Genomic DNA, 25089 nt, shown 5'->3' with positions numbered 1-25089 from the left:
AGATGAGGGTATTTGTATGTTCAAGTACAGCCTCCAGAACACTCAAAACATGATGTAAAGGATTTGGGAAATGGAGGAAATAGTCTATGGTGAAATACTAGTGAAAGCCCAGGGAGACAAAGAAGTTTCTTGAACTGGTTTCCTGGAAGATTTAGAACCTTTGTAAATAGATTACAGGTTGAGGGCAGAACTTTTAGTAAGAAAGAAGTCAAGATATTTTGATGATGATTTAAAAGCATTAGTGAATAAATGAGTATATAAGCTGGAAATTAGAACTCTTTAAGAAACATTTGACATGTCAGACAAGGTATTTAAAAATATGCTTGGCATATTTTTTGATAGTGGACAAATGAGTAAAAGTGATGAAAGACAGTTTTCCTCCCCTCTGGGTAGTACCAATTTTGAGAAGCTGTGAAATATAATACCAGGGGCAGCAACTTCGGTAAATCTCTGTATTTGTACTTAATAATGTCTTAGTTTTATAGTGGAACATTTTTTTTTCCAGATCATGAGTAATGGGCATGAATTGATTATGAAACTATTCATTTTTCTGATTTGTCCATGTGTGAGGTGTCCATGTGTGACATGTTCCTGCTCATAGCTAGGAGGTTGGAACCTTATTTAATGTCCCTACCAACCTTAACTGTTCTATGATTCTATGATTTTCAATATTTAAACCTAAAGGTTAAAAGACTAAAGCTTTTCAGTGTTCCAGTGAAGAAAAACTACATGATTAATTTATATGCTCCATTGGTCAAGTCTGAAGAATACTTAAGTAAATCAAACTTTATTCTAGAAATTATAATTAATGCATCTATACATTATGTCAAAGCAGGGATTAAAGGAGTTAATCAAGTCATGAAGAGTAAACTGCTGTGTCTATGAATTTATATGTTCTGAGTGCTTTTTAAATTTCAGTGTATTTATAAAATTTAGACCTAAATCGTTGACAGTATTTTAGTACAAAATGTTGCTGTTTAGAACTTTTGTCACATCTTTCAGATTCTGTACTTTTAAATTAGTAGGATTTTCAACAATTTGAAAACTGAACACTGGGAATCCTGAACTAGCTTGTTTCACAAATGTTATATTTATATTCAGAAGTCTTGTTGCTTTTTTGGCAAGCAAATTCTAATGAAAAAAGGATGGATCAAAACAGCTCTTTTGAGATTTCTGGATAATGAGTCATGCAGTGCTTTGATATATTTATATATAAAGTAATTGTGAAAGTTGTATTCATAATTCAGGAGATGAAAGCTGGTCACTGTTTGCTTTTTAGAAAGAAAAATTGCATCTAGAACAGGTATTTCCTTTTCCAGTTCCATAATATCAGAAATCAGGGCTATTGTGAGAGTCAGAAAACAGGATTTCATAACAACTTTACTCTGCCATTGCTCTGCCATGTGACCCTTAAAAATTAATTTATCTCATACTTCCGTTTTCACATCTATAAAAACAATCCTGATGTGCTCCTCACATGAATGTTTTGAGATTCGTGAAAAAATACTCTATACTGATGCTGTATAGTTGCAGGTAGGTATCAGTCTGCTTCTTTAAAAAAATGTTTCTGTTAGATTTTCTGCCTGTTCACTTTGTTTTCTTATTAATTTCCTTGTTTTACTTCATTGTTATTTTGGCTTCCTTCTTCCCAGTAGCACCAGGAACAAAAATGATCAATGGTCAGTTCTTCATCCACATGATAAAACAGAAAGATATGTATTTTTTCACACAGTGCAATCTTCTATTTTTTTTTCTTCTTCATATGTTGTTACAGATCAGGGAATACAACGGCCAGATGCAGGGAGTTACCAGTGCAGGATTTGCATCCTTGACATTTGATGGAACTGTAGGAGCACCAGTAGTTCCTCGAACCTCTAGCAAAGTCTTCACTTTCATGGATGAAGAACAAAAAATAATAGAAGAATTACGTGTTTGGGCAGCCAGTAATCTTTCGATCTGTGGACCAGCAGCAAAATTGTCTGGTGTTCAGCCAATGCTGTTCTTTGATCTCACTTGCCAGCTGATAGGAAAAGCAAAAGTGGATGGATCTTCTTTTCTTCTAAAGGTAGATTTATTTTTTTAAATAATTTGTTAGATTTATTTATGAAAACATTGTGATTAAATTTTTTATAAAATATATTCCTTGATTTGAATAATGTTATGTAGATAAATATTTCCATATTAAGCAAATGTAAGATCCTTGACCATTTTATTTATGTGGAAACAAAGCAGAAATCCCAGTTCTCTTTGAAGATGTTAATCTGATTTATTTCAAAGCATTTGTATGGATTGTCATTTCACAAACTTTTATAGATAAATATTGCAAAATTTCATAAAACTAAAAAATCCTAGTTTTACATGTTAATGGGTTTTCACCTAAAATTTGTAATGGTTTTAGTTAGCAGCAATTATTGCTAATTTTTCTAGATCTGCTGGATATAATCAATGCATCAGTAGCACTATCTAGAAAATGAATGGATTCTGTTATCAATCTTGGTGGATTTTAAGTATCTTCTTTTAGCTATATGTAAGCAGTTCAGGCATGAGTGATCACTGAAAGTAAAAAAAGCAAAGTGCTACAGGAGGTTGCTTTCCAAGGCTGATCCTTAACATCAGCTAAATAAAAAGGACGTCTGTGTAAATTTCCTGGTTTTAGCTCCAGATGTGCCATTCTGGTGTTGTTCTGAAATTCCTCTGTATTTCTTTTTCTTTCTTTTGTAAGTTGAATGTTAGAACATGAGTGATGAACAGCATGTTACTTTCCATGTTGCAACAGCATTAAATTATTATTATTACTGTATTAAGCTGTATTGTTATATTTTTAGAAACAGCACACTGCATTATTCCTTCATTAAGGCAGCAAGGATTTTTCTCATGCAGAACAATGCATGGACTACACAGAAACAAATCTGAAGTGTCATCCTACAATATATTTTGCAGCTGTTAGAAATATTTCCATTTAATTATCCCTTGTGAAATAGACGTCAAATGAGATCAAATAAAATTTCAGAATTTTGTGGACTCCAGTTAAGTTGTTCAATAATAAGCTCAGCATTGAAGGACCATCTGCAAGGTCAGAGACAACTGCTTTCTTAAATGATTTATGTTTCTTTACATTCTTTTCTGTATTATAAGATCTGAAGTCAATTTTGTAAATTTTGTATAGTAAAGATAATTACTTGGGGCAGGGAACTTAGTATAGATATAGGAAGATAGAAGTTTGAAATCAAATAATAGTAGATCAATTTATCTGATACGTAATTCTTTTGACAGTCTGTTTAATAGTATAAAATATTGAATATTTAAATCCATTTTAAAATACATCAGACAAGCTAAAAATGCTACATTAACATTGATGTGCTGTTTCTAATTTCTGCCATTTTTCAAGCAGGGCAAAATCCCTTTCTCATATAAAATGTTGGTTGTGATAGAAGAGAAGCCTTTTTAAAAATCTGTAGACAGGTCTCTGATTATTTTGTCAATACACAAAACAAAACCACCACATTCAATACCAGTTCAAGTGGTATGATAATTAAATATTATTATTATTCTATTATTTTGGTTATGGGTTTTATAGAAATGATTATGATGCCATTCCAAGTGTATTATATTAATGGTTGATTATAGTATAAAATCTGATTGTTATTTTAAGCAGTGAGCTCACTAGACTAGGGGGGATTGTTTCAAAGAAAACTAAAATTAATTTAAATTATTTTTTTCGTCACCCATAGCATAACTTTTAATATTACACTTGATAAATTAATTGGGATATGCACAGCACTTGAGGCTGACATAGCATACAGATGGTATCACTTCAGTGCTTACCTGTTTTCTGAGAATTTTATTATTCAAACTGATGGACACTAAAAAATTCACACTAGAAATTATTATGCCATTTATGCCTTTCAGAAGAGTTTTACTATTACTCTTTTCTTCAGTCAGTTAAATTGTCTCTGTTAAGCTATGTCATACAATTAGCATGCTCTGCTGAAGAGAGAAACAGGTTTCATTGTCTCTGTCCCATTTCAGTGTTTTATCGACCATGGTGATCAAAGGTTGTCACTAGCTATTCCTTAGCTCCAATCTGTTCACAACTAGTAATGGGACCATTTGCTGTTTCTTACCCAGAATTAATTTAATCCGTGTTGGTTTTTAGACCAGTGTTACTTTTTGGAACCAGAGCTTCTGTGTTTTATCTGTACTTTGAGTTAAGTGAAACTGGCAAGCTCCTGAGGTAAAGAGCTTGACCTATTTCCATATTTGTGAAGGTAAAAACCAAAACCAACTAATTTTCCAAGGATTTTTTTTTCTTGTAAAGAAAGCTTACTGGCTCTCAGTTTGTTGCCCTGACACTAGCCCCATTAGTTCCTCTGACAAAGGACATTTTAAAGCTAAGTAGTCATCCTTGCATGTGACAGGGAACATTCAGTTTATTGCAATCCATTTGTCAGATCCCTCTCTTAAGACTACAACTACAAAAATGTCCCAGGTAAAGCCAGTTGAAAAATAATGGGAAATATGACAAACTTAAGATTCATTATTTTGTCAAAGTGACTACATTTCTAATATATATGCACTAAATCTGTGTTTCTCAAGCTCAGTTCTGGAGAAGGTTTGATAACTCAGTGAGCAGCCTCTCTGTCAAAGGTGCTTTTCAGTATTTCATGGTACACAATCAGAAAATAATGGGCTTTTTCCTTTTTTTTGTAATTTTGCAAAATATGACACCTCATTACCTAGACCCTTCTTAATACACTCTTATTTGGAAACATGATTTTATGTTATGGGTCATTTCCACTGTGAACAGTTATGCCTTTTATCTCTTAATTTGAGATGAGTGTTTCAACCATGAGTTATTCTCAGAGTATTTACACATGGTTTTCCTGATTCTGAGATCTTTTTCTGTGGATCCTTTGATCCACAGCAATTAAGCATAAAGGGCAGAAGCTCCATAAAAATTAAGCTTTGGTGTCTTTTTTTTCTCCCCCTCTGTAGTGCCTAACTCAGACAAAATGCCTTGGTATCACAAATTGTCTGAAAATCAGCTTCTGTTCAACATATATGCACAGAATGAAATCCTATGAAATGCAGCATCTCAGTCTTACAGTCCAAATGCCTCTAGATTATTTTTTTTTCTGTTCCAGTGCTTCAGAACATTATTTCTGTTGTCTTTCAGAAGAGTGTATCTTCAGGGACTCAGTAGTTTACAGAAAATACGCAAGCAGCTATTACTGAAATTTTAATGTTTTATTTAAGTACGAAAATTTTCGTTCCAAAGTACTAAGTCTGTTGGTAATCTTTTTCACAATAGCTTTGATAGCTCAAAAATAATTCTGTAGATATTTCTATACTTAAGTGTATAAAGGAGTTTCCTTTAAGCTAATTTAGCTCCCTCTTGCACCTTGTGAGGTATAATTCCTGGCATCAGTATAAGGTAAGGGTTGATCTACTGAAAGCAGCTCTGGGGAGAAGAATCTGGGGGTCCTAGTGGTCAACAAGTTATCCATGGGTCAGCAATGTGCCCTTGTGACCGAGAAGGCCAATGGCATCTTGGGGTTCATTAAGAAGAGCGTGGCCAGCAGGTCCAGGGAGATTCTTCTCCCCCTCTACTCTGCCCTAATGAGGTCACATCTGAAGTGCTTGTGTCCAGGTCTGGGTCCCCTAGTTCAATAAAGACAAAGAATTACTACAGAGAGTACAGTGAAGGACTACAAAGATGATTAGGGGACTGGGATGCCTTTCTCAGGAGGAAAGGCTGAGAGACTTGGGTCCATTTAGCTTGGAAAAGAGAAGACTGTGAGGGGATCTTATTAATGTTTATAAATATCTAGAGGGCAGGTGTTAGGAAGGTAGAGAGACACTTCTTAATGGTGCCTAGTGACATGACAAAGAGCAACAGGCAAAAACTGGAACACAGTAAGTTCCATCTAAACATGAGGAAAAACTTCTTTACTGTTAACGGTGGCAGAGCAGTGGAACAGGCTGCCCAGAGAAGCTGTGGAGACTTTATCCACAGACATTCAAAACCCACCTGGACATAATTCTGTACCACCTGCTGTAGGTGGATCTGCTTTAGCAAAGGGGTGGACTAGATGGTCTCTAGAGGTCCCTTCCAACCTATACCATTTTGTGATCTCGTGAAACAACTTTTAGAGTCTCTATTAGTAAGTCTATGTTAAATATTGGTGTTTTTCTAATGTGTTCTGAATAACTTGCAAAGTATACTGATGTAGGAGAAGTATATGCTGTATATGCAGTCTTCACATATATTTTATCTGGAGTGTTTAAAAAAATACATAGCAAGATTAAAAAATAAAATGTAGACAGTTCTGCCTATAGTGAATTCTAATAGTTGTAAATGCTGGCTAAACAGTTAAGGATTTGCCAGCACGGATTATTTTTTTTAAATTAAATATTAATAATTCCTAGATTTTCATACTTGGTTGTATTCTCTACAGAGGCTGCTTTACGCTCTGTAAGGAGTTAATACTTTTTTAAAATCCCATAAAATCTAATTAAATCAAATTAAGGTCTTTAAGACCAAGATTCAAATTAAGATTTCTTATTGTCACCAATTTTTAAACAAAGAAGAAATTTATTAAGGAGTAAGTTATTTAAAATCTCAATTTAAAGTATTCTGAGCATATTGAGACAGTTCATTTGCATTACAGGTATGGGATGGCACGAAATGTCCCTACCCAACATGGAAGGTACCAGTGGAAGCAAGAGACCTGGAAGGCGAAAAACTTCTTCTTCATCAGCTGCGAAATCTAGCAGTGGACATTCTAGTCTATGATAACCATGTACAACTAGCAAAATCACTTAAGGTAATGCACAGTTTGGTGTTTCTAATTCTTGTTTGATCACCTATTTCTGCTTAGAACTCACTTCAGAGAACTTATCAATTCAATTCTGCTGTTAATTAGTTTAAAGTGTTCTCTTCTGCTGTATTTTCCATACCTTTTATTTGAATGCAAAACTCCTTCAACATGTTGTGGCATTCAGGATGTACAGTGATTGTCTTAAACAATCCAAGAGATAAGCTTGGACTTTGGCACTCAGGTTATCTGTTGTCTGTCTTGTGGCATCTGAGAGTTGAACGACATCTGCTGATGGACTAAAGAGATGTCTCAGCAACCCACCCATCCTCCTCCTGCAAGGAGTACCTGAGAACTGGGGAGTTTAGTGTGGGACATGCTGAAACCGGAGACAAAGGAGTTCTACAGCTGGCGCTGGGAGCAGAATATCCAGTGATAACCAGGCCTTGATATGGAAACCACCGACTTAGCAGGACAAGACAAGGAGTATCAGTCTCAAGCTACTTCCTAGGACAGAAACTCCACTGCAAGGAACTAATCCTGTGGTGGCAATTGACTCAACCTCCTCTTTTGTAATGACTGATCTCATCAATTAGCTAAACAAAGACTACATAGCCCCTGGCATCATACCTGCCCCTGCTATCACAGAGAAGATCCGAAGGGTTTTTCCCTATGCAGGGAGAGAAGTGGGGGTGCAGTGGGCAAGGACTGTATAAAAATGCGGGACTCTATGGGTCCATCGGAGCACTTCTCCACCTGGAACTACTTCCCCACCGACGATATCGACGACATCGCTGGACCCTGGGTGGTAACTATGCTCTCACTTTCTGTCCTCTTATCTCTCTGCTTTCTCCTCTCTTTCCTGTCTCTGTTTTCCTGCCTGTCCTATCCGCTCTAGGGACTTTTGTTGTGTTATTGCAATAAAAGTTTGTTGTGTACGTGACGTCTGACCTCGTTTGTGTCTTAATTTCACCATTTGGGATCACCTTTATTTATTAAAATTGCCACGTATCCAAATACTGGATCATGACACGTGTAAAACAGCTGCATTACCCTAAAATTGACGTGAAAAAAATCTTCCAGTTAAGCAGTTCTTTCCAGGCACTGTAATATCATGCCTAATTCTGTGAAAACAATGCACTCAAAAAACGTATTCTGTGCTTTAGGATTATTTTTTAGTTATACAAAGGGGTTAAACTTGTAGTCCCATTAAAGGCCTGTGATTCTAAAGTCAATAAAAGATTTTCTGTTCTATAAACTGCAGTTTGCAATGCAGTCTTCATTTAGTGGGTCAGTAATGTTGATTATGCTTAGAGAGAACAGCAACATAATTAAACATTTCATCTTCAGCAATACTGCCATCTTGCTTCTGAATACAGTACATTAGCAAAGATTACATTTTTAATGTTATGCCTTGACCTTTATACCTAAGCATTGTTTTTAAGAAAGTGTTTACTAGAAAATAAAGCGATAGCCATTTGTTTGGCTGGGCTATCAGCAGACAGGAAAACAATTAGATACATTAATGGCCGTTGATAAGTAAATATCAGATTGCAGCATAATTTGCCTTTGTGTAAGAATTTGTAACAAAATTTATTCACAGGAGTATTTAATTACTTAGAGGTTCTCTTCCATAATTTTTCTCTTGCTAACTGTTGTAATCTATTGGTATAAGTAACTGCTAATGTTCCAGTGAAGCAATATATTTGAAAAATTAAGGGAAAAATTAATAAAACATTTTCTTGGGTAGTCAATGATACTCCATTTATTACTTTTTCCTATTCGTATTCAGAAATTCCTTTTGAATATGTGGTACATGGGATGTATCCCCATGTACCGTTAGCTGTCCAATTTTTTTTCCTTTCTTTTCTATCTCTAAAGCATCTGTGCCCTTGCTGGATACTGCATTGTGTAGCAGAAGTTCTGTTGTCAAAGGAAACTTAAGAAAACTGGTTTGAGCAAAAAAGGCTATTTTTTCTCCTTCTGGCTATATCCAATGTTGCAGTAGCTTCACTCATGCAAGCTGTAGAAGTTTTAAGTTCGATCACTTTTGAACACCATTTCCAGTGGATTGTGTTGGAAGTGTTCTTGAAAAAGTGCTGTCATCCTAACAATTAACTTCAGGAAGATTAATTAAATTCAGGTTTCAGTATGTGCAAATAATTTTATTTCATAGAATAATCTAAAGATAATAAAATTTTGTGGGACTCTTCCTAAAATGGAAGATTTAATAAAAAGTTTGGTTTTAAATACTAGTGGAAATCATGTTGTCTCATAAGGAAGTATAATTGAAATACTCTGTATTAATCTGTATATCTTGCTTAGTTCAGGGTCTTGTTATGTAAAGATTTAAAAAAAAACAAACACATTTATGTAGAAATATAAAAGTGGAGAGTGTTTAGTGTTTGCATGTGCACCTTCCTGTGTGTAAACAGGAGAACAACGTGGACTTCCCTGTGATTTTCCTGTCCTTGTCATCTCTCCATCTCTTTCTCTCCCCCCCCCTCACCTTTTTCTTCTCATCCCCTTTTCTTAATATGTATATGCGGGTGGTTTTGCTTAGGTTGTTCAGTATTAACTCCTACTAGTGTGAATAAATGTGTTGTTTGTTATAAGCAGACCTTGTGTGTTGCTGCACCTGAAGCTGATCAAGGGGTATTGGACGGTCGAGCTGTGACTCGGACCGTCATACATTAACTCTCTCTGGGAAAAAGACCAGGTCTGAGAGAAGGATTTTGAGCCCAGCCGCACCTAGGCTCCTCTCTGAAGGAAGCTTAGAAAGCAAGGGGGTTCAGTCCTAATCTCCCTGGGCTGCCCAGTCTGAGTTGTGACACATGCAGGACTGGATCCAGCTACACCCGGGCTCCTCTATTGCAGCAGCAGCATCTTAGAAAGCAAGGGGGTCCAGTTCTAACCTTCCTGGGTTATTAAATCCAGGCCGTGTCAATAACCTGCTATGGAATTGTTAAGATTACAGTCTCCCATGTTGATGTGATTCTAAAGTCAATAAAAGATTTTCTGTTCTATAAACTGCAGTTTGCAATGCAGTCTTCATTTAGTGGGTCAGTAATGTTGATTATGCTTAGAGAGAACAGCAACATAATTAAACATTTCATCTTCAGCAATACTGCCATCTTGCTTCTGAATACAGTACATTAGCAAAGATTACATTTTTAATGTTATGCCTTGACCTTTATACCTAAGCATTGTTTTTAAGAAAGTGTTTACTAGAAAATAAAGCGATAGCCATTTGTTTGGCTGGGCTATCAGCAGACAGGAAAACAATTAGATACATTAATGGCCGTTGATAAGTAAATATCAGATTGCAGCATAATTTGCCTTTGTGTAAGAATTTGTAACAAAATTTATTCACAGGAGTATTTAATTACTTAGAGGTTCTCTTCCATAATTTTTCTCTTGCTAACTGTTGTAATCTATTGGTATAAGTAACTGCTAATGTTCCAGTGAAGCAATATATTTGAAAAATTAAGGGAAAAATTAATAAAACATTTTCTTGGGTAGTCAATGATACTCCATTTATTACTTTTTCCTATTCGTATTCAGAAATTCCTTTTGAATATGTGGTACATGGGATGTATCCCCATGTACCGTTAGCTGTCCAATTTTTTTTCCTTTCTTTTCTATCTCTAAAGCATCTGTGCCCTTGCTGGATACTGCATTGTGTAGCAGAAGTTCTGTTGTCAAAGGAAACTTAAGAAAACTGGTTTGAGCAAAAAAGGCTATTTTTTCTCCTTCTGGCTATATCCAATGTTGCAGTAGCTTCACTCATGCAAGCTGTAGAAGTTTTAAGTTCGATCACTTTTGAACACCATTTCCAGTGGATTGTGTTGGAAGTGTTCTTGAAAAAGTGCTGTCATCCTAACAATTAACTTCAGGAAGATTAATTAAATTCAGGTTTCAGTATGTGCAAATAATTTTATTTCATAGAATAATCTAAAGATAATAAAATTTTGTGGGACTCTTCCTAAAATGGAAGATTTAATAAAAAGTTTGGTTTTAAATACTAGTGGAAATCATGTTGTCTCATAAGGAAGTATAATTGAAATACTCTGTATTAATCTGTATATCTTGCTTAGTTCAGGGTCTTGTTATGTAAAGATTTAAAAAAAAACAAACACATTTATGTAGAAATATAAAAGTGGAGAGTGTTTAGTGTTTGCATGTGCACCTTCCTGTGTGTAAACAGGAGAACAACGTGGACTTCCCTGTGATTTTCCTGTCCTTGTCATCTCTCCATCTCTTTCTCTCCCCCCCCCTCACCTTTTTCTTCTCATCCCCTTTTCTTAATATGTATATGCGGGTGGTTTTGCTTAGGTTGTTCAGTATTAACTCCTACTAGTGTGAATAAATGTGTTGTTTGTTATAAGCAGACCTTGTGTGTTGCTGCACCTGAAGCTGATCAAGGGGTATTGGACGGTCGAGCTGTGACTCGGACCGTCATACATTAACTCTCTCTGGGAAAAAGACCAGGTCTGAGAGAAGGATTTTGAGCCCAGCCGCACCTAGGCTCCTCTCTGAAGGAAGCTTAGAAAGCAAGGGGGTTCAGTCCTAATCTCCCTGGGCTGCCCAGTCTGAGTTGTGACACATGCAGGACTGGATCCAGCTACACCCGGGCTCCTCTATTGCAGCAGCAGCATCTTAGAAAGCAAGGGGGTCCAGTTCTAACCTTCCTGGGTTATTAAATCCAGGCCGTGTCAATAACCTGCTATGGAATTGTTAAGATTACAGTCTCCCATGTTGATGTGTACCATTTGGAAGGACAGCTGCAGCTCTGAAGTGATGTTTTATGTAGGAACTATGTGTTTAACATAGCCTTTTTACCAAGGACAGATTGAAAAAAATACTCAACCATTCGTTCTTATTTTAAAATTACTGCAAGAGTTTGTTAGAAGCTCCTTGTTTGGATTGTTTGCCCAGAGAACACTGAAGATAGGAGCATTTTATCTCATTTTCTGACACAGTCAAATAAGTTTTACAATTTTCAATGGAGAGAAGAACTTCAGTAATATTGAAGGTGTGCTAGAGTTGATACCTAAAGTAGTCTTTTTGTCCCCTGTATTTACTGGCATCCCTTTCCTTCTAGGTGAGATTGTGACTTTTCAGCATTTACTGCCTTAGCAGAACACAGAATTTTCAGACATCTTGTCTCTGAAGCAGATTATTTCCTGGGGCATGAAGGCACAAACAAGAGCCACAAATAAGCAAAGACAATGTTATTCACTGTTTTTTTCCAGATTTCTGGCTTCTTCTGGCTATATGGGGTGCACAAGCTGTGCTTTCCTCTTATAGCTTGAATGCACCAGTGTCTCAGATGTGAACACAACCCTATATGTTTTGAAATAATAGTGAGAACTTGCTATGCTAAAAAGTTGGTTTTAGTTGGCTAGTTACAGGGAACTGTGTATGTGACTTCTTAATTTTAATTCTTTTTAGCCTTAATATATGTTTTTAAAATAGTCATATTTGAATTAGACTGGAAATAAGGTGTTAGTATGTTTTATATTACTGCAAGAAATGTGGTCTTACTGCTTTAATTTTAAATAAAATTGCTCTAGGTGAGGCAGGTAGTTTATCAACAACTCCTGTAGTCAAGTAAGGAGTTGGCTTTGTACTAGATTTTAGTGATGGGTCTGTAAATCATGATGTTTAATTTAACGTAGATTATAATTTCTGCTCGGCCAATGATATTAAGCGTGCTCAGTCTGCAGGCATTCTGTAACAGAAATACAGTCACGTTTATTAGCCACAACACCCGTATTTGCTGGTCGCTGTTAACAGTGAGCAATGCTGCCTCCCAAAGGAATTCAGGGAAATTGCGCTCAGCCTTGCACAATCAGATCTGACGGTCTGTGTTGACACTCATCACCTTCCGGACGTCTCCAGTATTTGACAATGCTGATTATAATCTCTTTAATATAGTTCTAAGTTATATTAAGATATGTAAAATAACATTTTCAGAAAAGCTATCTAATAAAATCCATGCGTAGAAACATTTTTATAGTGATCGTAAAACTTTGAATGTTGCACTAAAACATAATTCAGTTGACTTTTACATGAGTTTCAGCACCTGAGTTTAGAAGACAAAACCAGAATTTTGTGTGCTTGGCTCCTGGGATTTCCTTTCCCATGTTCAATGTGTTATGTTTGTACAAATAGTAAATACTTAGTTTTTTTCAGACATTGTTTTAAAATAGATTATTCAATTGTTATTGACTTTTTTTATGCTTATATACAAATTACTTTTGGGGAAAAAAAAAAAAAGTGGTTTGACACTGTGATATTGACATGAGGTTATTTGATAAGCAGAATTTAGCTATTTAAAGAAGCTTTCTCGGAAAGCATTTGTCATAGTCATTAGATTAGTTTTAGAATATAACTGTTGCTTGCATTTTTGAATATTCAGCATAATTCAGTGAAATGTAGCACCTGGAGAGAGAAAAAAAAATAAATTTTAAGCCTCCAGATAAGCCTCTTAACTGCCATCTAAACACACAAGCTGTCCTGTTGATATGCTTTGAATTAACAAAAGGAGCAGCCCTCTAAGATCAATTAGAACTCTGGTAAGAGCTCCATGCCAGAAGCAAAATAGGTGCAGGCTGAAGTGTTCTTTTCATGTCTCTGGTGACTTCATGTGTGATTATTCTTTAAAAGGGAAGTTTGATATTGGCATTATGTAGTCATAGTCTATTCCTTGATTCAGAGAAGATTTCCACCTTGATACAGGAAAAATCCTACTCTGTCTGCTTTTATGCATACATACATTTATAGATGATTTACCTGGACAATCCAGTCTAATAGGAACACTTTTTAGGTTTCTGCTGGTTAAAGCAGGAGCCGAAGTAAGACTGAACAGACTGTCTGTTATAATATTAATGTTAATTGAAATAAATTTAAAATAATGTATCATTTATGTAGGGTTATTTAAAGGATATTTAAAGATCTTTAAAGTGAACATAAATCCAGGTTATTGAATGTGTGTAGCTTGCCAACTGTCAGCTGGATCTTAGGTTGCCCTTTAAAAAATATTGGGGGGCTAGTTACTTTGATTCAAAGGTCTTCAAAACACATCAGAGGGAAATTAACTGTATAATTAAGTCTAACTGTATAATTAATTTCTAACACATGTTGCCTTTTGTCCTGATGCTGAAAAAAATATTATCTGTAATGCAACAGTAAGATACGATAAAGACATCTGGGTAAGAAGATTTGTTTCTGTGTGAACATAAACAGATGATATGTCATACGTGATGATGGACATGAGGTCAACTGCCGAGTGTGATCATACATAGACAAATGACAGCATGTCAGTCTCTGGGGGGCTGTGTTGTGAATATAGAAGACAAATTGTGCCCTCAGGAAAGGAATATATTGGCTCATTTGATCTTCTGAAGTCTATTTGAGAATCAGATGAGAGTAAGAAGGCTTATGCTGGTTCTGAATCAGCCTTTGCTGCTAGTGATATTGTCTGATAAAGCAAAACAAACAGGTCACCCAGAGAGGTTTTGGGGTCCCAGTCTTTGAAAATATTCAAAACCCTGCTGGAGACAGCCCTAAGAAACCTGCTCTTAACTCTGAATAACTAAAGCAGAGTTGACTTTGCTTTATGCAGGGGGTTGGACCAGACAATCTCCAGAGGTCCCTGGCTACTTCAGCTATTCTGTGACTCAGTGAAAAAAGGGAAGGAGGATTTTGAGGCCTTGAATTTTTCCAAGTGAATAGCTAACTTTGTGTTATCAATTCATGTTTTTTTTCTTCAAGATTGGAAGTTTTCTGAGAATTTACAGTATTCATACAAAACAAGTAAGTGCTGACAAAGACGGCTCACGTATAGAATTTCATCTTCATGGTGGCACCTGTTACGGTCGAGGAATAGGAGTCTTACCAGAAAGTAACCCGGATGTTAAGGAACTGAAAGAGTAAGTTTTATATGTGTAGGTTTTTTCTAGATCATTCTGGGAACCTCTAGGCTAGAGTAAAAACTGTACAGTTTAGAATTGTAAGCCATATTTAAGAACCAGAAGCTCCAAAATAGAATACCTCTTCAGCAGCCAGGGATGAAGCATTTGGGAGCACAGGTAAATATAGACTAATTTTTCACATGTAAAGTGCAGTAAGGGTTCAGATTTCTATTTTATAGTGCTATAATAAGGCCTGGCCACATTAACTTACTTGTTCTGTTTTATAGTGGCATATCAACTTTTATCTTTAAAAGCAATGGTTAAGCATGTGCATGTGTGTTTCTTGGAAATAGAGGGACTTGAAAGATGTAAAAAATGAAGCATACAGTATAAATGCTCTACTGAATTGCATTGTATATGTAAGGAATCATAGAGTCATTTCGTTTGGGAAGAACCCTAAAGATTATTGAGTCTAATCATAAACCTAGCACTGCCAAGTCCTCCACTAAACCATGTTCCTAAGCACTACATCATCTACACATATTTTAAATGCCTCGAGGGATGGTGACTCAACCACTTCCTTGGGCAGCCCATTCCAGTGCCTAATAAACTTCTTGGTGAAGAAATTTTTTCTTAATATCCAATATAAATCTCTCCTATTGCATCTTGAGGCCATTTTGTCTCATCCTGACTTGTGACTTAGGAGACCAACAACCACCTCCTTTTGGGTAGCTGTGGAGAGCAATAATTCTCCAGTCAACTGATACCTTCCTGGATAGCCAGGACTGGTGGCAGATGATGGAAACCAGCTTGGAGAGCACTTCCACCAGCTCCCTCAGTACCCTTGGGTGGATCCTGTCTGGCCCCATAGACTTATGTATGCCTTAAGTGGTGCAGCAGATCACTAAGCATTTCCCCTTGGATTATGAGAGCATTCTTCCTGTCTTCCAGCTCGGACATGGGTACCCCCCAGAACCACTGCTCTTACTGTTAAAAAGTGAGGCAACAAAGTCATTAAGTACCTCAGCCTTTTCCTCATCCTTTATTGCTAGGTTTCCTCCTATATCCACTAAAGGATGGAGATTGTCCTTAGCCTTGTATTGCTAATGTATTTGTAGAAACATTTTTTATTGTCTTTTACAGCAGTAGCCAGATTAAGTTCTAGTTAAGCTTTGGCCCTTCCAGTTTTCTCCCTGGATAAGCTCATCCCGTCATTGTAGTCCTCCTGAGTGTCCTGTCCCTTCTTCCAAACACCATAAAATCTCTTTTAAGAAAGGCTAACCAAAATGCACGTTCCATTATCAGGAAATCTGTTTCCAGTAGTATAGATTTTTTTTGGTGCTTTATTTTGTTTAAAGTTGCAAAAGTAATTTGAAAAGGAGTATGTCATCTGCATCATTAATAGACATTCCTGCAACTTCTGGCTCAATTGAGTTTTATGTTGTAACTGGAAAATGTATGTTTAAACATTATATTTGTGTATTGATAAACAGTTGGTTTCATATAAGTGTATGTGTAGTCCCATATATGTCTGTGTGTATGTATATATGGGATTCTCTGGGTTCTAAAATACTTCGTAATTTATTTTTAGATTCTTAGAGTCTGTGGAACTGGCAGACAGTCAGCATATGGAAAGTATGTCTTCAGTGGAATTAGACAGCACTTTTAACAATATTACAGGTAAGAGCACTTGAAAGCTGATTTGCTTTTTGTTTTCATATACATCCAGTCAAGGTCACATTTACTGCTTCTCTGAGTGTATGTTACTTTCACATACAAAGCCCTTGAGAATTCTTTTGGATTATTAGACTGAAAATTGACATTATGCTTTGTGCCCCAGCAGAAACCTTTCATATGCATGGAAAAATACTTTCATAGGAGGTAGTGAAGAAGTTATTAAACACAGATGGTGTCCTTAGTCATACTATATTAGATCATAAGGCAGAATGATGTAACTCATCCTCTCAAGGGAGATTGCTCAGAGACAGACACTGAAGACAGTACTAAACAGGTGCTTGCTGAGGAGTTCTTCTAAAGCTGTTGGTGGAATGGTGTCAGTGACAATGTTGCAAAGTGCAGTGCCATGGAAAAGTAGTATCTTACAAAGAGTTCTCCAGATCCCGTATTATTTTTTTAATAATAGTAAGAAAAATAACTAGGAAGTGAATTAAACTCTAAAGCTTGTTGGACATAGTCTGCATCTTTGCTTCTAACTTTTTTTAATCCTGTATTGCTTAGCTATTATTAACATACTGTGACAGGATATTTTTAAAAAGATGCCAAAGTCAGGAATAAATAAATACTTCCAATTCTAGACCATAAAACTGCAAATGTAGAAAGAATTTTGCACAGATGAACTGCACTGTGTATGTGTAATAGAGATTATTCAGAGGAGAGACCAAGCAGTCCATATTGTTTTTAGAATAATGTATTTTTACTGTTGTCCAGAAAGAATAAAGGGTGATGAATACAGTTTATGTCAGCAGTATCATTCATGGTATGGATTTGAAAGGTGTTTGTTTTGCTAAGCATTCCTATTTAATGTCTACACTAACTTCTCCGCAGAAATATTAACCGTTGGTATCTAATGTCTGTCTCTTGGTTACTTTGCATTTTCCTTTGTTCCGCTTCTTGGTTTTATCTGCCTATTTTACCAATCTACCATGATAAAGAAGAAAATAAGAAAAAAAAATAATTAGGAAATTATTCTTTATTTTAGATCTTGAATTACACTTACAGAGATGTCAGGAGTTATCCGTTACAGGTAGGAAACCTTTTGACCTCAAGGTGAATGTTGTTTTTACTAAAGACAAAAATCTGGTGAGACAACAGCTCAAAGGTTGACATAGTATCTCTTACTTATAATAGGAAGTTTAAGTGTATGAATGTTATATTGGTTTTATTCTGCTTTTAAAGGAATAGAGCATATTTATAGATTGTACTTTCGTTTGGTTTTTTTCTGTGTTTAGTGTTCTGAACCAAACATTGAATTTCATTCTCATACAGGCTGTTGTGATTTCTATTAAAGAGTGTACTAACATGTTGTATTGATAAAGTTGAGGCTGCAACTAAGAAGGGGAGAGAGAAGCTGGGAATTAAGGGAAGATACAAACCTGCAGTAGCCATTTCCCATATTCCAATATTATGGTGTTTAATAGGTATGCATGGCTTTTTTGTTTGGTGTTATTTTGCAGTATTAACAGATCATCAGGATTTGAGTAACACAGAACTGAAAACCATTCTGAACAGCACGGCTCCTCAACAGTTTCGCATTAGAGCAAAGCTGAGAACTTACAAACCCCAGAAGCTCCATCAGTCTATTAAACTTCATTGCTCCAAATGCAACTCTTTGTAAGTGTTTCACACAGTAAAGGGGTTGTTCTATATGGTTTGTGATGCCTAGATTTTCAGTGATCAACGTGATGTAGGGTCTTCTTTTTCTCCTGCATGTTCTACTGTGGCAGAATAAGTTCTCTTGTGTTCTAACATATGCTGAAAAACCTGCCTGAACAAAGTTCAATGCAAGTTTGATCCTTTAAAACTATGCAGTAAGATGCATGTAACACTTGGGGTATAAAATCCTTGTGAGGGATATTTTTTGTAGTTTGTTGTTGTTTTTTTTAATTCAACTGGAACCTTCTCTGTAAGCAAAATATCAATATACATGGTAGTAGTTTTATTCATGTAGTCACATTACAGAAGTTTCAACCCTCATGTAGCTTAGTTCAAAGCAAATTGATTCCATTCCTACCTCTGTGAGAAAGCTACTGGCATGCCGTAGAGACTGGAAGAGTTTAACAGGTATATCTACAAAGATGACTTGTTATGTTAGGATGATTGCTTTTGCATTTAAAATAGTAATCCAGGAACACAGGTGGAAATAGTACATGTCAATAGCACTGTGTTCATGAAAATAAAGTTCAGGTTCAGGAAGACCTCTTGTGTGCCAGATCTACAGTCATAGCAGAATATCAAAGATTGGTTTGATAGGCAGGAGTAGTTATTCACTGGGGGAAGAAGCTGTCCTTGGTTTGAAAGTGAAATTGTCAGAACGATCTGCAGGAGCTGATGGCATTTTTTTCTTTAACTCCATTGTGAAGCTTAGCACCTACTTCGTTTTCTGTTTATGAAATGGCCCAAACTCAAAACTTTTTGCCCTTTTTTTTTCATTGTCATTTTTCCCATGGTTCATATTCCACCTGAATCCAGCAGGTCTGTCTTGCTTAGGAAAAAACATTCTAATACATTTTTAATGTGTGACGTAATACTGGTAAAATTTGAATGGCCTGCATTAATTCTCTGTGGATGACAAATGGAAATGCTCAAGTGGTGCTCTCTAGCAGGACAGTAAAACTGTGTGGTGCAGAATTGCAGATTTTCCCTTTACAGTAGGTATATGAAGCTCTTCTGCTCCTGCCCTTTTTTCTTCCCCCCTCCCCATCAAAATATGCAAATTATAATAGGCTAGAACATAAGACTTGAAATTATATCAGCTTATGTGGTTTTTTCACTCTACTGAAGTGGTATGCAATTGTGTGGCACTTTTAAGGCCCAACTGAAATCATATAAGGCTGGTATATTTGCTTTTCCATGGATATATATGTGGATGAAGCCACTAGACTGCTCCAAGGTAAGATTAGATTACTTAGCATATTTATTAACATGGAAATAAATGATATTGTCGTAAGTTGCTATATTGCTCTAAATCTTTAAACCGATACAACAGCAGTTATTTTTCCTGTATATACTTTAACTCTCTTGACTATATTCTAGTATTTATTCAGTGCACTGTCATCGTTGTTGCTAAATTACCTAAGAAGCTGTTAGAGTTCACTTATTCATTTTGAAAATGGTCTCAGGACAGAAATTCCAGATGGAGATGACTTTGACTGTATTTTACAAGGCTCTGCCATGACCAGTCCAAACCCAGAACTACACAATACCTCCTGGTATGAATCTGTAATGTGGACTACACAAGACCAGAAACAAAGGAAAATAGTAATCCATTTTGTGAAGCCTGATGAAATGCTTAAAGCGCCTGAAGATACTTTGCTTATGATAGAAGGTAAGATAAATTTCAAATACACCTCTGCTTTCAGCCTGGTGTCCACTCTGAGGATCTACAAAGTTAAAACGTATTCAGTGTAATTAGTGATTATCATAAAGGCATCTTCAAAAAAAAAAAAAGAAACTCAACTGAAACTTTTAAGTTACTGTTGTGCAAACACGAAAAAAGTTATCTGTGAAGGTCTTGTAAGGTGCTTTTTTCTATTTTAAAACTATACAATTAAGCTTATTGTTGATTCTCCTAAAATTAACATCTGATTTTTTTTCCTAGCTGTGCTCACTTGATTTTTCAGTTCTGACTTGAAAACCCACTGAGTCATTTAAAAACACCCTATTTTTACTCTTGATGTGCAAAAGTTTTGGAAGGCTTCTGATAATACAAGCGTACAATTAACTTTGCCAGCCTCTGGATGTCAGTGTTGTTTCAGATTAATAGAACTTCTGGCAGTGTGAGGGGTTTTTTGTTTTTTTATTTGGTTTCTTTTTTTATCAGATTATCTCACTAAAGAAAAATAGCCACTGAATTTTAAACAAAGCAATTTGGCAAGAATTCTAATAAGGAATGTTTTGAATAGAGTAGAAGTAATGAATAATTGCATATAGTACTATTCTGAGTTTAAAACAAAGTCTTCAATTGTGATCAAGTAGTGGTGTGAATAAGCAAATGTAAGTCAGGTGATCCTTTGTGTAAGAGTCAGTGACAAAACCCCTTCTGTTTTCAGCTTGATTTTATATTCAATTGGTTTTGATAGCTGCTTTATTTCTGACATATCCCAAACTGCGTGGTTTTGTTTCTTTTCAATCTAATCTTATCTTTGTGAAAACAAAAGGAAAAAAGACTCTGCTTCTACTCTGTTTTCCTAAAATAACTGAACATACCCTGAGAAATCTTTTTTTTTAATGTTAAAGTGCCAGCAGCTGAATATGTGTGCATGTAGTTATATGTACTTCTTGTTGGAGTACAAGAAAAAGGTATGATCAGTGTTTTAGCACTTTTTTCCCCCAGAACTTTGATCATAAACCTTCCCAAAACTACATGCTAATCTGGAAGCTTTTGGAGGTGGAGATTTTGAAGTTTCCTTGGAAATATTCCCAGCACTTTTCCAGATACAGACAACCCTGTAAGACCAGACACATTATGGCATTTATCAGACAGACACGGTCTACTCGTTTGTTAAACACAAACAACTTGCTGTTCTACAAAACAATACTCTATTCTTCCCCATAATGATTATGCTGAAGCAAGGACTTCTTTTTGAGTGTTTGGCATCTATTGGGCTGGAATTGAGGAAATAATTGGATAATGAACAAAATTTTACGTGACCCTCCACAGAGAGTGAGGAGAATCCATAATCATTGCTACAGATTAGCTGAACTGAAGAGTGAAATGTTATGGTTAACAAGTAGATTAGTGCTCCATGCATATCCTCATTATTTGTACATTAAATCACTGTGATTCACTGTCAAGCCCAAGTAATTCTCTTTTTTTATGCCAGTCTCTTAGAAGCCAGAATACATTTGCTCAATGTAACTGTATTACAGTAAGATGGAAATTCTGCAGACCTTTTAGCAGTCACTTGAAACTACCCTGAATTTTGTATGTTATTCCCTTTAATGAGCGTTCAAATGTGCACGAGAGGCTTTATCTGTATCACTGTACTTGGAGGACCTTGTTTAGAATAACCTTTTGGGAAGCCATTTCAAAAACCTGCAACTCAGGATTTTTTTATTTTTCTCAAAAGAAGTGAATTTCTGTGAGGAGGTTTCATGTACATTTTTATTTCTTCTTGAGTTATCTCTGCAATATAAGTAAAAAATATGATAGAATAGAATTGTAGAATAGTTGGAATTGGAAGAGACCTTTAAAAGCAATAAGCAGAGCCATTTTCAACTAGACCAGGTTGGTCAGAGCCCTGTCCAGCCTGACCTTGAATGTTTCCAGGGATAAAGCATTTACAACCTTTCTGGGCAACCTGTTCCAGTGTTTCACCATCCTCATTGTAAGAAATTTCTTCCTTATATCCAGTCTAAATCTACCCTCTTTTAGTTTAAAACCATCATCAGTTGTCCTATTGCTACAGGTCCTCCTAAAAAGTCTGTCCTTGTCTTTGTTACAGGCCTCCTTTAAGTATTGAAATAGTATTTAAGTATTGAAAGTTCCATCTCTGATAAGTTTTGTGATAGTCCTCTTGTCTTTCCTGTGCTGAGGATGCCAGAGCTAGATCCAGTATTCCAGGTGGGATCTCACCAGAGCGGAGTAGGGGGGCAGAACCACCTCCATTGACCTGCTGGCCGTGCTTCTTTTGATGCAGCCCAGGATACGGTTGGCTTTCTGGGCTGCAAGCACACATTGTTGGCTCTTATCTAGCTTTTCATTCACCAAGGCCTCCTCCACAGGGCTGCACTCAATCCCTTTGTCCCCCAGGCTGTATTGATACCAGGGATTGCACCAACACAGGTGCAGGACCTTGCATTTGGCCTTGTTGAACCTTATGAGGTTCACATGGCCCACTTCTTGAGCTTGTCCAGGTCTTTCTGGATGGCATCCCATCACTCAAGTGTGTCAGCTACACCACTGAGCTTTGTGTTGTCTGCAAACTTGCTGAGGGTGCAATTGATCCACCATCTGTGTCATTGATGAAGATACTAAACAGCGCTGGTCCATAAGTAGTGGTAGGGACACTACTTATCACTGATCTTGACATTGAGCCATTGACCACTACACTCTGGATCAACCGTCCAACTAGTTCCTCATCCACAAAACAGTCCAACCATCAAATCTGTATCTCACCAATTTAGAGAGAAGAATGTTGTGGGGGTCAGAGGCCTTGCAGAAATTTGAATAGATGACATGCATAGCTCTTCCCTTATCCGCTGTTGGAGTCAATCCATCATAGAAGGCCAGTAGGTTGGTTAGGCAGGGCTTGCCCTTGGTGAAGCCATGCTTGCTTTCTCAAATCACCTCCAGGTGTTTTCTTCCATGTGGAGGTGTCCCTGTCCTCCATGTGCTTTAGCAAAGCTTCTAGGAGGATCTGTTCCATGATCTTCCCAAGCACAGAGGTGAGGCTGACAGGTCGGTAGTTCCTAGGGTCCTCCTTTCTATCCTTTTTTAAAATGGTGCAATATTACCATTTTTCGAATAATGCAATAAATATTTTACAATCCAGTGTCATAATTAGTTGTCATGAAGTCTTTGAAACATTTGGTTCTAGGTAGTAGTAGCCAATAGGGTTGTAGAATATATTTAGTTTGAAACTGTTTGCTCACTTTTTTCATTGTTGTTCACAAGCTGATTAAATCATAAATATTTCATTGAGCTGTTTCCAAATAGCTGTTCTTCGTGTGTTATATTAATAAATTGACCACATTTCCACTGAATTGGTGAAATGTTAGAAAGATTCTACAATCAGTTCTGCAGTCCTTACTACAGAGACAGAAGGCAGGTTATCCTGTGATTTATAATAAATTTGAAATAACTTCCATATAATTGGAATTGAAAAGTCTACAGGTTCCAGCAATAATACATTAAATTTCTGCTGTGCTCCTGTCATGGACTATATTTAGTAGCACTTAAATTAGCATGAAGTTTGGTGAGTCTGCATTTCCCACCTCATGTCAATTATGACATGGTTGAATAACTACGTTTTCATTAACCACTGGTTAAAAATTAATAGACTTTTGCCACTTATAGGCTGAAGAGTTACTTAAGAACAACTGCAAAAAGTATGGGGTTTGTTTTGTTTTTTTCAATAAAATTGCTAGTAAGATAATAGAAATAATATAAAATAATGCTAACTAAGTACAATTTCTTGGTTACAGTGATAACTAGGAAGGAAATATTAAGGTATCTGCTCTGATAAGTGTCCATCTTTCATTCTTTACTGAGTCTGTTGTTCAGTTGCAGTGAGAAGGTTATTGACCATTTTTCAGTTTTCCATAGTGTGTCTCAGTTTTTGTTGAAGGTCCTGAAATCAGCCACAAAAATGCAAGTTGTTCAATTATTCTTGCATTATGGTTTTTAAAAAAAATGTTTTTCTGTTTTTAATAGGAGGAACACTAAAAGAACTCTGGAGGCTTACGAAAAGATTTAAATGTGTTATTCCAGTGAGATCCACGGAAGATGACCTTGAATTATTAGATCTTTCAGCTCCTTTTCTCTTACAAGGGAACACAAAATATTATGGGTATGTTAAAACTATTTGTTGATATTTCAGTAGTTGCAATAATCAATAGATACAATTTTCTTTAGTAACTGAAGCCACAGTGCTCAAGGGGTAACTCACCCAAAGGTTCCTTGATGCACGATACATGAGATAGTCAGCAGTACTGACATCAGGGATGAAATGGCATACTGCTACCTCATATCAAAGGACTCGACTGCAGTTGGGCTCTATCTTGCTCTATAAATCTTACACTCTTAATTACTCAGCAGCCCAGGTTATCTTGCCTGTGGTGTGGTGGTAGGGCAGTATGCCGCAGAGGTGGAAGAGCACACACTAGTCTCTTTAGGATGCAAAATGCCTAAATCTTCTCCTTCTATTCCAGATCTTCAAGTTCCTGACCAGAAGAATACCATTCTCTGGCCTTACTTATTGGGCTAAAGCCAAAACATGTTGCTTTAAAACTGTATGCTGTTTTTTGTTGCAGAAATAATACTTGAATAGAGATCCAGAAAAAAATTTAGGCTGTCAATCCATGCCTCATTGTCTCTCTTATTCCTAGTGTTAGGAAGGCTTGGCTTTTGGAAGAAATAAGGGATTTTTTACAGCCTTTCCTCACCATTTGCCATTTATTGAGATCCTCAACACTGCAAAATGCCTCACCTATTTCTGGATGTCAGTCACTGTAGAGACAACTTCAACTGCTTTTTGAATTCCACAGTTCTAAGGCTGTGGAATATGGTACTCATATCTAGGACTAGTATCTGTGTTGTGCCATGAAATACTGTGTTCCCGCTCCATGAGAGCTAGTAGCAGTATGTGCTCTTAGCACTGCACAGCAGCATGCAGTTACTGAGCTCAGAAATACCAGTGTACTTCATGCAAGCTAGTGAGTCCTCCTTCTCAGCAGTCCAGTAAGTTCAAGTGGAGCACTGTGTTGTGCTGCTTCAGTCCTGTAGGCAGTAAAAAAAATTCCAGGCAGAAATATTGCACATTTCACATGACCCCTAAAGTTTCCCATGAGGACCTGATAAAATGAATACAGATGATTTCTGTTTGTCATATATCATTTTGACCTTTGCAGGTACAGCTTTTTAAAATAAAGGTAATATATGGGTATTCCTG

The 25089-nt window shown here is 36.5% G+C and overlaps 1 protein-coding gene across 1 annotated transcript in view; it reads left to right on the top strand.

Annotated features, from left to right (window-relative positions):
* POT1 (protection of telomeres 1) overlaps positions 1-25089 on the top strand; it is a 60651-nt gene that overhangs the window by 28412 nt on the left and 7150 nt on the right. Inside the window, exons 8-15 of the mRNA XM_010003389.1 lie at positions 1775-2065; positions 6672-6827; positions 14598-14755; positions 16329-16417; positions 17457-17501; positions 17932-18088; positions 19597-19802; positions 23853-23988. Coding sequence (XP_010001691.1) covers positions 1775-2065; positions 6672-6827; positions 14598-14755; positions 16329-16417; positions 17457-17501; positions 17932-18088; positions 19597-19802; positions 23853-23988 — 1238 coding nt within the window. The remainder of the gene's footprint in view (positions 1-1774; positions 2066-6671; positions 6828-14597; positions 14756-16328; positions 16418-17456; positions 17502-17931; positions 18089-19596; positions 19803-23852; positions 23989-25089) is intronic.

The sequence above is a fragment of the Chaetura pelagica genome, unplaced genomic scaffold, assembly GCF_000747805.2.
Source record: "Chaetura pelagica isolate M959 unplaced genomic scaffold, ChaPel_1.0 scaffold57, whole genome shotgun sequence".
In the NCBI taxonomy this organism is placed as follows: Eukaryota; Metazoa; Chordata; class Aves; order Apodiformes; family Apodidae; genus Chaetura; species Chaetura pelagica.
The sequence above is the reverse complement of the archived record's forward strand: the minus strand, read 5'-3'. Positions and strand labels throughout refer to the sequence as shown.